The 15,220-nt window shown below is 36.2% G+C and overlaps 1 protein-coding gene across 1 annotated transcript; it reads left to right on the top strand.

Annotated features, from left to right (window-relative positions):
- The first annotated feature begins 1,023 nt into the window (after nucleotides 1-1,023).
- LOC145051347 (endoglucanase 25-like) lies at nucleotides 1,024-5,201 on the top strand. Its single transcript, XM_078999386.1, has 7 exons — nucleotides 1,024-1,444; nucleotides 1,531-1,832; nucleotides 1,934-2,422; nucleotides 2,524-2,653; nucleotides 2,750-2,925; nucleotides 3,087-3,426; nucleotides 5,140-5,201. Exons 1-7 carry the CDS (start codon nucleotides 1,024-1,026, stop codon nucleotides 5,199-5,201), a joined length of 1,920 nt encoding a protein of 639 aa, XP_078855512.1.
- Nucleotides 5,202-15,220: the final 10,019 nt, after the last annotated feature.

Raw genomic sequence — 15,220 nt, 5'->3', positions numbered from 1 at the left:
TCAATGTATAAAAAAAAACACTAAATATCCATTCCGCGGAGCTACCTCCGAGGAATGAACTCATTCCGCGGAGGCAGCTCCGAGGAATGGATCTCTAGTGTTTTTTTTTTTTTTTTCACATCGATTCTTCAGGGTTTATATTCATTTCCCAAACTAATTATTTTTAAGAAAAGATTATCATACTATTATAATCTTTACTTGAAAATAATTAGTTGGAGAATTAATATAAACCCCGAAAAATCGATGTGAAGAGAAAAAAAAAAAAACCCTCAAGATCCATTCCGCGGAGATGACGTCATTTCGCGGAGGTCCGCGGAGGATCTTCTGCGGAATGTATGTCTATAATTGGAAAAACCATTTTTATGTCTATTTTTTTAAAACACCCTCCATTTTTTTTTGACTATTTACGGTATTTTCTCAGTTTTACGTTAAAAAAAAAGCATTCACAATGCATGACCAAACAAGTCATTCATACGTATGTCATGCATGCACCCAACAAAAAGTGCTATTATATTTATGGATAGGGATGAAAGTACGAAACCAAGTTACCAAACCAAACATATGAATCAATTAAGCAAAAAACAAAATCAAATCAAGAACGAGATACATATAGCTTTTTCTTAATGTTTTTTAAAATATAATCTTAAAATAGCGTTATTGTTCATTTAAATCTAAAATTTCTATTATAAACACCACTTTATTTTCGATTTTAAACTAGATCTAACCGAATCAAATCTGGTTTCCGAAAATCCCTCCGAACCAAAAAACTGAAGGAAAGATTAGCAGATAATGAGTTCTTATTAATATTTTTAAACATCTAATATGATCCAAACAGTTATTTGGTTTTATCGACGGAAATGAGTTTTACATTTATGACCAATAAATTTTTTTCTAAAAAGAAAATGGATCAAGCGTTAGAACAAAAGTTCCCAAGTAATACGAGAGCAATTTCCAATGCCGATTGTTGACGATGAATTCAAAGCATCACCGAAAGCATATTTCTTCTTTTGCTCATAAAACACCATGTCTGAACCCGAACTTTCCTCATCCTCCTCCTTCTACATTGGATCTCCGATGGACACCGACACTGAAAACAGCGAACAGCTTTACGTCCACTCCATCTCTCAAGCTGGCCGCCTTCTCCCGTCGTCCAGCCGATGGAATTCCATAGAAGTCGACTTCAACCTTTTTCCTCATGCTCGAGACCCTTCTACCTACGGATCACTACCTTCACGATATTCCAAATCCGTCGACTTCAAACTAACCATCACCAATAAAACCCACTTCAAACGCTTTGTTTACGCCGCCGGAGCCATCGTTTTCCTTATCCTACTTGTATCTTTGTTGCTGCATTTCCTGCTACACAACAAAAATCAACATGCCGCCCCAAAAGACCTAACACTAGCGCTTCAAAACGCATTGCTTTTCTTCGATGCTCAGAAATGTATACGAAATTATTCTCTATGTAATGATTGCTACACACATGTGACCTTTTTCTTACTTTAATCTGTTGGGTTTTTGTTTCGGCAGCTGGGGTATTGCCCAAAGACATTAATATGGTGAAGTTTCGAGGTGATTCTGGATTGGAAGATGGGAATTCAAGTCTTGTTGGTGGATTTTACGACTCTGGGAACAACATCAAATTTAGCTTTCCAACGGCTTATACGATCACTCTGTTGAGTTGGTCTGTGATTGAATATCATCAGAAATATGAAGATATCGGAGAACTTGATCACATCAAGAACATAATAAAATGGGGGAGTGACTATTTGCTCAAGCTTTTCATTCCCTCAAATCAAACTTCTCCGGGTTCGAGTACTCTGTTTTCACAGGTACCCTTAAAAGTTAATTCGACTGACTGCAGTCTGCAACATGATTTAAGCAACTCGAAAAGTTGATAATTAATGTAAGCGTGATGATTTTTTCTTGTAAGGTCGGGAGCACATCGAACAGCACGTCGCCTGAAAACGATCTCAATTGTTGGCAACGACCGGAGGATATGAGATATTCGAGGCCGGTTTTTAGTTGTGATGATACGGCTTCCGATTTGGCCGGAGAGATTATTGCAGCACTTTCAGCAGCATCATTAGTGTTCAAGGAAGACCAAAAATATTCAACCAGTTTAACCAAAACGGCGACGGAGTTATTCAGTGTGGTGGCAAAAGTAGAGGAAGATCCCGGCCGGGGGTTTATTCAAGGTACTTATACGATGAAAGATGATTGTGGGGGAGAAGCAAGAGGGTTTTATAACTCAACAGGATACATGGATGAGTTAGTATGGGGAGGGACTTGGTTGTTTTTCGCTACTGGAAATACGAGTTATCTTAGATACGCTACACAACATCTTGTTTCAGCCCAAAATGAAGAACTATCGATCGATAAAGGCATTTTCTATTGGAATAACAAGCTCACTGCAATTGAGGTATGTTAGTAATCCTATTCCTATCTTATCTTATGCTTGTAGATTGATCATTGGTCTTCCGTGCTTTATAAGTACTGGTTTTAATTACCTTTTGTCTACAGGTTTTGTTAACAAGACTCAGATTCTTCTTTGATCTTGGATACCCATATGAAGAATCCTTCATATTATCAACTAACAACGTTGACTCGCTCATGTGTTCGTATTTGTCTCCTACTACACATAAAACACAAGGTACGTATAACATACATGATCTATGTTACTTATATCCATATGGATGAAGCTCAAAATGTGGTGATTGCTCTTACCATTTTGTTGTAATACAAATAGGTGGATTGATATTCTTAAAGCCGAATGACTATGGATCACTTGAGTATGCCGCAACGAGTTCCTTTCTTAGCAAACTGTATAGCGACTATCTTGATCTTCTGCATAGATCTGGTAGTGGTTGCATTGATGGTGCTGAATTTTCCCTTCAACAGCTGCGGGATTTCTCCATATCTCAGGCAAGTAGTTAAAGAAATCAATGTACTTCAACCTGTTGAAGAAAAGAATCTTAATGATGTTTGTTGCTCGTATAGTATCAACGAATCTTCGTTATAATAATGATCAGTGATCTTTATTTACTTCTTATTTGTGTGTGTGTGTGTGTATGATCTTGTTTTAGGTTAATTACATACTTGGAGACAATCCGATGGGAATGAGCTACATGGTGGGATTTGGAAACAACTACCCGCAGCATGTCCACCATAGGGCTGCATCAATCCCATGGGATAATCAGTGGCATTCTTGTTCCGAAGGGAGTACGTGGTTGAACTCAGAAGAATCAAATCCGAATGAACTTTTGGGAGCTATGGTCAGAGGACCCGATCAAAATGATATGTTCTTAGACGACAGGCATAAACCATGGTTCACTGAACCTACCATTTCGAGCAATGCTGGTCTAGTTGCAGCACTGGTTGCACTCCATGATCCTCCCTGTAAATCGAATGATGTAGGTTTATTAGGTATAGACAATTTTGGTATCTTTCATAATGTTCATTTAATAACTCAACGTCGTTGATGATCCCAATTTCTGTTGTAATATAAAGAATTTTGATCAATTGTATATAATTAACATGGATCGAATAATTAACCAAAGGGGCGAACAGGAAATGTTGACTGTTGAATAAATATCTTTTGGCACTTTTGATGTTGAAAGGGAGGGAGAGTCCTAATTACAAAAGCTAAAACTACAAACCATCACCAATTTAGATGGAACTGATACGAAGTTAATTAAGTAGGAAACACAGGAACTATTAGATTTGAGATCTAGAAAAGAGAAATGTGTTTTGAGAGTGAATATTTTCTTTCATTAATTCGTCTGAATGAGATATTCATTACATATATACAAGAGCTTAAACAAACTTGTAATGAATAACTAAATAATTGAAACTAACAAATTGTAGCAATGAATACTGAATGATAACACCCCCCTTCAAGCTGGTGGATATGGTTTTAAGAAACAAAGAGTAATCATTAGGTGAGTGATGATATCCTCTTGTTTTAATGCTTCTACAACTTTGAATACCACTGTTAACAGCTGATTTGTTGAAACATGTGATAAACATATAAGGCCACTTTTAAGTTTTTCTCTAACAAAATGACAATCGATGTCAATATGTTTTGTTCGCTTGTGAAAAACTAGATTAGAGCTATATATAGCTGCTTGATTATCACATTTGAGGGGTATTAGGGTAATATTTGGTACTTGAAATTCATGGAAAAGTCGACTTAACCAAGCCAATTCAACAACTAATCTTCTTATAGACCGATATTCAGCCTCTGGTGAGGATAAATAAATGGTAACTGCTTCTTTGATTTCCATGCAATAGGACTATTTCCAAACATGATAAAGTATCCACTGACAGATAGCCTTGTAATTAGGCATACAACCCAATCAGAATCACAATATGCCTTAAGGGTATAATTGACATTTTGTTGAAAAACAATCCTTGTTGTAATGTTCCTTTGAGATATTGAAGTACATGTAGAGCAACTTCATAATGTGCTTGAGAAGGTGTTTGATTGAATTGGCTTAGGCACTGTACCAAGTAAGACAGATCAGGCCTTGTATGAATTAAAAAATTCAGCTTTCCAATTAACTGACTATACATTGTGGGATCATCTAAAGGATTTTCCATATCTGGTAATAGGCGAATCTTGTGAGGAAGAGGAGTGGATTCAACATTGCAATCGGATATAGAATACGTTTCAAGTAATTCCTTGATATATTTTTGCCGATGAACGATCATTCCATTAGGAACATGATTAAAGTCCAATCCAAGAAAAAAAATGGATTTGTCCCAAATCTTTTATGCGAAGCTGATCATCCAGAAAACTTTTGAGATCTGAAAATTCATCTTGATTATCTCCTGTAACCAATATGTCACCGACATAAACAACTACAATAACAATTTAATTAGATGTGGTTTTAAGAAACAAAGAGTAATCATTAAGTGAGTGATGATATCCTCTTGTTCTTAATGCTTTTGACAACTTTGAATACCACTACCTAGATGCTTGTTTTAAACCATATAACTACTTTTTGAGTTTGCATACATGAGAAGGAGATGTAGGAATTCAAGGTGGTATTTTCATATAGACTTCTTCATGTAAATCGCCATGAAGAAAGGCGTTGTTTACATCCATCTGTTGAATTTTTTATCTTCTTTTTACAGCTAAAGCAACTCAACATCTCACTGTGTTAAACTTTACCATGGGTGAAAAGGTCTCATGGTAATAAATACCAACTTTTTGTGTGAAACCCTTTGCCACCAAGTGAGCTTTGTGCCTTTCAACTGAACCATCAACCCTATATTTTATTCTAAATACCCATTTGAAAGAAATAGGTTTCTTTCCTTTTGGTAATTTAACAACATCCCATGTATCATTTGCTTGTAATGCTTATAACTCTTTAGTCATTGCTTCTTCCTAATTAGGATCTCCTTTTGCTTGATGATAGAATGTGGGTTCAAAAAGATGATTGGTGACATTAAAGGCTAAATGTTGAAGGTGAATATCAACAATGGAAGTGTTATGTATTGGGTGATCAATACCAATACATAAATTACTAATGGTATGATCACAATGATGACATATATCACTTGAAGAAACATGATTGCATATATAATCTTGTAAATACGAAGGAGGGTGAGAAATTCTTGTTGATCTTCTTAAAGATGGAAGAGGTGGAATGGTTTCTGAAGATGAGTTAGTAACTGGATCCCCATGAATTTGTGGAAAATGAGATTCATGATTGAAATTATCATCTAATAAGATTGGAAGATAATTATCAATGAATGATAATGACTTTTGGAGAGAGTGAAGAGGAAATATATCTTCCAAAAATTTGATTTCTCGACTTACAAAGATTTTATTTATAGTTAAGTTCAAGATCTTGTAAGCTTTTTGAGTGATGGGATGTCAAGCACACCAAGCAAATTACACCCTTTGATTGTTAAATAAACGTAATATAATGGTAAAAAGGGGTATCGATCCTCAGGGAAATGGTTGTATTCAATCACCAATGAAATCTAATAGAACTAATGAAATTTAAACTAACTACAATTAAACTAAAAGGGGGGGGGTTGTTTGATTACTTGAAAACTAAAATAATTGAATAACTAAAAACCTTGCAATTAAGCAAGTTGATGAGATGCTCAAAGGTTGGAAATAATTGGTTAACTAAGGCAATTCAACACAATGAATATTTGTGTGTTTATCATTAGGATCTAATACAAAGCTTATCCTTCATCCCAAATTGGTTATAGCAATCATGAAGCATGATATGCCAAGATTCCTCATAGGTAGTATGGAGGTTGGGGAAGCCCACAACACACCTTCTTAATTAAGATCAAGGGTCAATTGAAGCAATTAATCCCAAGAAATCAATTAGCCTTAAGAATGAAGGAATCCCCAATTCCTAGAGGATGTTAAATGCTTACACATCCATAAAGGAGATATGATTCATAAGCTAGAGATGATTTCTACCATCATAAAGCCTTTGTTCTAGATAAATTCAATGATCCAATGCAAAAATCAATGAAATAAATCAACCATTGCTCAATCAAATACTAAGCTCATGATCAAAGCATCAAATAAGCATAAGAATTGTAAACTAGAATCATAAACATGGAATAAATTGATAATCAACATAAATCCTTCAAAACCCACAAACATTCATTGGTTTTCAGCCAAAGTCAACCAAATAAGAGTATTAGCCACTCATGGCAACAAAGTAACAAGAACAATAATCTAATTGCATAAAGAAACTACCTAAGATTTGGAAAGATGAAAGGAAATGATTTCTAGCTCCCAAAATCGCCTCTTACAGGTCTCCAATGGTGGAAAAACGTGAATGAGCTTCTAGATCTGATCCCCAAGGGTTATGGCAAGCCAAATGACCAAAATGCCCAAACTGGGCAGTTGCGCGGGTACCCGCGCGACGAAAATTCCACCCGCGCAAATGTTGCTGTAATGCTATTGGTCCACCAAGCCACTCCACCCTTCCACTACCAAAGATTCCTTTGGTCCCCCCTCCCTTGTCCATGTAATTTGAAATGCACCAATCATCATTTAGCCACCAAATGGATGCTCCAAGCCCAAAATCAGAAATTTATGATCCATCTTCACAAGCCCAAATAATCCAAGCCAATAACTTTCAAAGCCCAATTCTTCCTCTTTGATTCCGCCAAGCCCAATAATGTCTTGGGAGCCCACTAAGCTCGTCTCCAATCAACCCGCCACCGCAACAAGCACCGAAAAACCTACAAAATATCTCATGCAACATAATAAGCACCCGGTATGATCCATACTAAAGAAAAATAAATAAATTACAATGCATTAATGATAAAAATATCTAAAAATCTAAAAATAAACTAATAAAATAAGGAAATAAAATAAGCTATCAAATCACCCCAAGCTTAAACCTAACTTGTCCTCAAGTTAGAACAAGACTAAAAATGAGCTCGGGATGAACTATCTAAAAAGGAAAAAGAAAGTTACCATAGAACTTGGTCAACATTAGTCAACATGGTCAGAATTAGTCCTTCAATGGACCCTACGCATCTTCAAAATGTTCCCCGCTTTAGAGCCATAAACCACATTCTTAACCACTTGATGGGCGAATAGATCACGGCTGGATGCGGTCGCGGTGTGCAAGACAAAGGAAACAGAGATGCGCCCAGTGGGGGCACTTTAAATGACCAATATAGACCATAGTGCATGAAGGAAAGGCGCCTCTTCACACACTATGATTCCTACATTTGTTAGGCCAAAATGTATAATAACGAAATAGGGTTTTGCAGCACGGCCTCCGGGCAGTCATCCGGTTTCAGAGGCTTCTCCCTTGTACTGTCCTTTACAGTCTACCGTCTCATCGTCGGGGCCTTTTCTCACCAAAAATCAAAAATAAAATAAAATAATAAAAACTCTACTTAACCTAAATCTAAACCTAACAACCTAAATCTTCAATCTTGAACTTCTGTTATTGGGTCTTCAATCACATTTGCTGCTTGACACTTTTTTTTTTTGATTTTTTTTTGGCAAACTAGATATGTAACATAAGTCTTGAACTTGGAATCTTGTTCTTCTTTTTGTGTTGCTCTTTTTTCTTCATTTTTCTTCTTTGTTTTTGTTTCTTTTCTTGAATCATCTTTAATAGGCTCTTATTTTCTTCACTTTTTCAAATTTCTTCATTCTTTGTGTTGCTTCTTGGAAGGTCTAAGGAATTTCACCATGTAAGATAGGATGGAGGCTAACATGAACACCTAATGATCATTGACAATGTGCCAATATCAACTAAAAAGGTTGGGATATGACTCAAAAATGGGTGTTACCAAAAAGACTTGGTCCCAAAAGATGTGAATTGGGGGACCCACTTCAAAGTTCATCAAGCACCTCAATGCAAGGTGTGATAAACAAAATCTATCTAACTATCTACTCTAGACCCCTAGAAAAATGATAACCTATCCTAAAAAGGCGGTGAGAATCTAACTAAGCAAGGCTCGGACGAGACTCGGGAGTACTAAGGGGTACTCCCTCCAAAACCAAGATGCGAGTCTTCAATGTCTTCAAAATACCTTACCGGGCTAGTCTTTGCTCGCACACATTGGTATGACCAACCACATCCCTCCGCACCTAGACCCAATCAAGCTACCTGCATCCGACCCCCACACAAGCGGTCTCAAAGTGGTCTGTGAGGCTCAAAACGTGTCCCATTCATCAAATATAAGGAATTCCATATCAAGACCCAGAACCAATCTATGATTCAATACTTATGACTCGACGCTATGGTACCTGTAGGGATGAGAAGACAAGAGAGAACAAAAATGCATGAACCTAACCTAGAATGCATCTAAAAAGTATGAAAATTAGAAAAGAAAGAAACAAAATATGCAATATTTTTGAATTTTTTATGCAATTTTTATGAGTGACCTAAATGACTTACTCTAAATGCAACTATATATAACCTAAATGCAATAAAAACAAAAGATAAGAAATACCTCACCCCAAGCTTAAAATTAAGCATTGTCCTCAATGCTTAGGATGAGAGTAAGGAAGGATCATACCGGGATCAAGGTGGAGGAGGCCCGCGAGGACGATATGGAAGCAACACATGGGTCGCATAATGATGCTTGGATGGAGTTCTTAGCCGCCTAAATACACATGGATGAAAGCTTGGTCACACAAAGGACGCATATGAAATGGCTCGAAATTTTCTTATGAAATGACATATTTGTGCGGGTACCCTCGCTAACTTTGCGCAGGTGGGGGCAGCCGCGCGCACATGTCAGAATACATCCCATGTCGGGGTAATTTGGAACTCGAAATCTGCGTGGCTGGGGGTCGGTCGCGCAACGGCTGCGCGGGCACCCGCGCGCAGCAATCAGAGAGCACCCCATGTTGGTGTAATTTGGAACTTGGGACCTGCGTGGCTGGGGGTCAGTCGCGCAATGGCTGCGCGGGCACTCGCGCAAAAGTCAAATTTTTGGAATTTTTCAAACTTCACCAAAATCACTGGAAGACTTCTATATGCTTATTTTTAGGCCAACTTCAAGTTTAGAAACACCCAAAACTTCAAGCGGAGATTATTTATTCACAATGTATTTATTTAACGTCTTTGCCAAGACATAGCCTCGCTTCCGTCAACCTTCGTAAATCGGTGCTTCCATTGTTACGTTGTCGAATTCTCCCGTGTCAAAGCCTTCATAAAATAGTTTCAAATGGTGCCCATTCACTTTGAAGATTTGGTTCGTTTCCAAACTCTTGATTTCAACCACACTAGGATCAAACACTTTTATAACACTAAAAGGTCCATGCCATCGAGATCGTAATTTTCCCGGGACTAACTTTAACCGCGAATGATAAAGAAGAACTTTTCGACCCGGAATAAAGTGTTTTTGGGTTATGTGCTTGTCATGAAATGCCTTTTTCTTCTCTTTGCACCTTTTGAACCTTTTAATTATCTTCTTCTTGACCACTTCCATCATTGGAGGATCCAATCTTCTTTGAGGTTCCCTCTTAGGATTATAATCATCTTCCATGATTATCTTGTCTATGCATACATTAGGGCTTATCCTGTTTATTGGTTCAATCACATCAACCCGATACAATGGAGAAATGTTACTAGGGTACCTCATTCCTTCAAAGATGTTGAAGTGAATGGTTTCTCCATCAAACTCCATAGTTATCTTTCCTTTATGGACATCAATGATTGTGTGAGCGGTATGCATGAAAGGTCTTCCAAGGAGGATCATAGATGATTTGGAAGGAGTCTTCTCTTCAAGATCAATGACATAAAAATCCGCCGGAAAAACAAGTTGATTAACTTGTACTAACACATCCTCCAACACTCCTCTTGGAGACACACTTGACTTGTCTGCTAATTGAATGATTACTTCGGTTTCTTCCAAAGGTCCAACATTAAGAGATTGAAAAACCGAATATGGCATCACATTGATCGAGGCTCCAAGATCTAACATGGCACTTTTGATATGCAAATCACCAATGGTACAAGGGATAGCAAATATTCCCGGATCCTTGCATTTGGGAGGTAACTTCTTTTGGATAACCGCAGACACATTTGCATTGACTTGAATCTTTTCATTGACTTGAATTTTCTCTTCTTAGTGCATAAATCCTTGAGAAATTTTGCATAACTTGGAATTTGCTTAATAGCATTCAATAGTGGAATGTTGATTTGGACCTTTCGAAAAGTTTCAAATAATTCATTTTCTTCCTCTATCTTCTTGGAAAAGGCTAACCGGGAAGGGAAGGGAGGTGGTATGACCAATGGTTTGATGGGTTTGTTGGAAGAGTTGGGTTGATCAACGTTTGGCACAACCGGTTCCTTTGGGGGAGCTACAACTTTTGAAGGTTCAACCATGATGACTTCATCTTCTTCTTCTCTTGAAACTCTTTTAGGTTGACTTTCTCCAAGTGTTTTCCCACTTCGCAAGGTGATGGCACTCACATTGGGGTTCTTCTCGGTTTGTGATGGAAGTTTACCCCTTTGTTCTATCTTGTTGAGAGTGGTTGCCAAGTCTCCAATTTGTGCTTGAATGTTGGAGAAAGTATTCTTGGTTTCTTGTTGAAATTGGGTTTGGCTTTGAGCAAAAGAAGTAACGAGTTCTTGAAGGCTCATTTGATGGTTACCACTTGATTGGCCTTGTTGTGGAGGTTGTTGGTAACATGTCAAACACGAATCAAATACAAACTCATTAGAATGTGAAGGAACAAGAGACAATTGTTTGAGTTTTCTAAAAGGAAGATGTCCTAATCGTTTATACCACAACAAAGTGTTTGAAGGCTTATTGATTACATGGAAATATTTTCTTGAAGGAAATGGGCAACAAAATGAAAGAGAATCCTTATTGGTCCGATGATCAAGAACATATATGTCATTGATCTTCTTCCCATAAACACCTAGAGCAATCTCATTCTTTGATGAAGGGTCCTGCAGAAGACATGCTTCATCAGTAAAGATGACAAACGTATTTAGATTTTTTGTGAATTTGAGAATAGAAATGAGATTGTATTTGAATGAGGGAACATACAATACTCGATGAAGAATTATAGAATCATGCAATTGAATATAACCAATGAAAGAAATAGTAGCATGATGACCATCAGGAAGCCTAATGTAATGTGGCTAATTAAGTGATTTAATTGAAAAAATAAATCACAATCAGAACAAATGTGATATGTTGTCCCTGAGTCTATGATCCAAGAAAAACTGGTATGCAATAATGATGAGGATTTGTAAATGTTTGCAACAAAATGATGATATGAGAAAGAGGTACCTTCGTCATTCATAGCTCCATTAATCACAAAAGAACTGATTTGATTGATTAAAGAAGGAGAAGTCAAATTCTAATTGTTAATGAGTTGAACAAGATGTTCATACTGTTCCATGGTGATTGAAGGAAAATTTGATGTCGATATAACATTCTGAACACTTGATTTTTGATCATCCTTCTTTGATTTAGTGAATTTAAATGATGAAGGGAAACCAACTAGACGATAACAATTGGTTTTTGTATGACCTATCTTCTTGCAGTGAGTATAAAGAAGTGATTTCTTGGAGTTTGAAGTAGATGATTTTGAATTGGCATGCATTGCAATTGCATCAATATTTGATGGTTGAAGGAATTGAAATGGCTCGTTGTCTTTCTTCTTGGATGATCAGCGAGTAAGCACCAGAAAGAGAAGGTAACAGCCTCATCATAAGGATTTGTCCTCGAACAATTTTGTATGAATCATTTAGCCCCATTAACATTTGAATGATTCGTTGATCCTCAAAAAAATTTCTGAATCGATGCAGCAGCAACAACACAAGTGCAAAGAGGAATGGATTGAACAATGCGTAATTCATCCTAATTTTTTGTTTATTTGGTGAAATAGGTAGAAAAATCATCGGTACCTTGTGAGAGAGAAAACAATTGTTGCTGAGTGTTGTAAAGAAGAGTACCATTGGATTGTTCAAATCATCGATGAAGCTCATTCCAAATTTTAGAAACGGTAGGTAAGAAGAGCACATTATCATCAATTGTTTTGCTCAATGAATTGAGTATCCAACTGATGACCATTGAGTTAGCTCTGTTCCAGTTCAAGTATGCAGGAGAATTAGTTGTAGGAGGCGTAATGGATTCATCTACAAATCCAAGATTTTTCTTAGCAAAAAAAGAAATAATCATTGATCATTTCCAGAATTGAAATCCAATTCCATTGAAAATAGTTGAAACAAGAATGGAATTTGGATTACCAAAAGAGCCAATGTAAAATGGACTGGAAAAACATTGATTTTAGAAGAATCAGATGAGCTCGTATTGTACATGATTGAATGAAGAAGAAGGAGAAGAATGAAATGGATTGATTTTAATCTGATACCATATTAGATTTGAGATCTAGAAAGAGAAATGTGTTTTGAGAGAGAATATTCGCTTTCATTAATTCGTCTGAATGAGATATTCATTACATATATACAAGAGCTTAAACAAACTTGTAATGAATAACTAAATAACTGAAACTAACAAATTCTCTAACAAATAGTACACATGGCAATGAATACCGAATGATAACAGTAACTCACTTCCATGTAAGATGGAAATTGGTTAACTTTTCCGGTAGAAACTTCAAACCTTCATGGAAATTGATTCACTCACCTTGAAATGAATTTCACCTTCAAGTAGAAACTTCAAACGTTCATAAAAATAAGACAAAAACTAATGATAAAAGCCACTAATGACTAATCTCTGTCGAATAGTATATAAGAAAAAAATTCACCATATCAAATCATCCAAAAGCCAAATGATATGAATCTTCAAACTCAAGATTTTCCCAAGTACCTCAAAAAACACTTTTAATGTTTTATAAATGCATCAAAGAAAATTGTAATGTTGCCAAACCACTTGTACAAAAATATAACATGTTCTCGAACACACTCGTAAACTATATTGGTAGCTTTCTAAAATAAGGCTCTATTTGGATTAGTTATGTGACATTAAATAAGTAAGAAACTTCAAACTGAATGTCGTATAGCCTAAACATCTTTCAACCAGTAATTATCTAGCAAAAAAATTAAATAGCTTAAAGTATCAAATACACCAAAATACTTTGCGTTAAGATACTTAAAAATGCTGAATAATCATTAGATTAATTTTATTCAACACACGAGTGATGGGATCTTGGGATCCCAACACTTTCAAAATGAAAATCTCTAGAAGAGAATAGTACCTTTGGAACACCTGTTTTTTGGATGTGTTTAATTGGTAATTCTAAGGAAAATGAGTAAGAGGGTTTCTGGGAAAACCCTAGTTCGTGACGCGTTTAATGGAAGAACGTGGCGCATTCCACATCATAAGTCGTGACGTAACCAAGTCTAGGTCACGAGGTATAGCCGCAATCAACATAAACCCTAATCTCAAGCCTTGTGTCCTATTTAAAGGCACTGATTCATAGGGTTTCACCATTTTCTCAGCCTCCATTCCTAGAAATCATACACCTCGAAACCCTAGCCTCCTTGCCTCTATTGTTAGTGTTTTTATGCCTGTGTGTGAAGCTTGAAGAGTAAGTAAGCCATCTTTGTACCAAGTGAAGCAAAATCTAAAGATTTTCTACATTTCTAGATACTCCCCTACGCTCTATAAGTCATCAACTTTGTACCTTTATGACTTTTGGCTGTTAGATCTTGGATTTTTAGCGTAGTTAATCCCTTATGTGATGATTTCAATGGAATTTGGATAACTCCAGGTCCAAAGGTGGTTTTAGTTGATATTTAGACCCATTGTGGTATATTGAGTGCATGTTTAACTTCCTATTTGAAACATGCATGAAGTTGTTATCATTTTAGAGTGATTTTAGATCTAGGGTTGGTATTGGACTCGTGAGAGGAATAGATTTTGATAAAGTTAGAAACTTTATCCTTTAAGAGCTTTATTTGATAGGTGATGAAAAGCATGAGCCTTTGTCTTTATGGAGTAAGGACTTAATAAAATGAATTTCTTTGTCCATAACGCATGACATAAAAAAGGATAGGCCACGACGCAGAGCTTAAAAGGTGGTCATGACTTTTTTTTTCGTGTAGTGGACGCGACACGCCTGGACGTTGCCTATTGACTTTGACTAGTTGACCGACTTTCTTACCAATTTAACTTTTGGCCAAACTTTTATGGATTTGAGTAGAAGATTGTGGATTGGCGTCTAATTGGTATTAGGTGGTTTGTGCTAGCTCTTTTGTTATAGAGATTGTTCTTAAGTTTCTGCTTGTTGGATTCATGAGAGTTTTTTCAGTATACTACTATGTGTGACATTATATATCCAATATATGTTAAGATGCATGTGTTCTGTTAGTATACAATTATGTAATAAATTAGAATAGTCATGTATCAGGACATCTGGCAGGTTTTGTTTGATTGAGGTCTATGTTAATATTGGTAGATCGTTGAGTGAATATCGTAAGGATTGTACATAGTTAAAATAATATAGCTTTATAATTCTTGATATGGTCATATTTCATGGTCGTTTTCTAGTATATTGCTTTCAGTTAGAAACAATTGTTCAATTGTTGTTACACCCTCAATCTCATAACATCTAATATATAAAAATATATGAGTTTTCATTTAAAATGTGTAATTTTACTCAAAATCTATAACTTTTACATCCCATGTTAAATCGGGTGAACACAATAAAATTTGTCTATTTATATAAAAATGAAGAATACAATAAAAGCATCCTACTATTTGAATTCTCCTTTAGTGC

The sequence above is a fragment of the Lactuca serriola genome, chromosome 1 (assembly GCF_051521515.1).
Source record: "Lactuca serriola cultivar US96UC23 chromosome 1, Lser_US96UC23_V15, whole genome shotgun sequence".
In the NCBI taxonomy this organism is placed as follows: Eukaryota; Viridiplantae; Streptophyta; class Magnoliopsida; order Asterales; family Asteraceae; genus Lactuca; species Lactuca serriola.
The sequence above is the reverse complement of the archived record's forward strand: the minus strand, read 5'-3'. Positions and strand labels throughout refer to the sequence as shown.

Coding starts and splice junctions, on each gene's coding strand:
- LOC145051347 (XM_078999386.1), top strand. CDS start 1,024: ATGTCTGAACCCGAACTTTCCTCATCCTCCTCCTTCTACATTGGATCT. Junction 1,445..1,530: donor TTTCTTCGATGCTCAGAAAT/GTATACGAAATT, acceptor TTGTTTCGGCAG/CTGGGGTATTGCCCAAAGAC. Junction 3,427..5,139: donor GAATGATGTAGGTTTATTAG/GTATAGACAATT, acceptor TTCTTTTTACAG/CTAAAGCAACTCAACATCTC.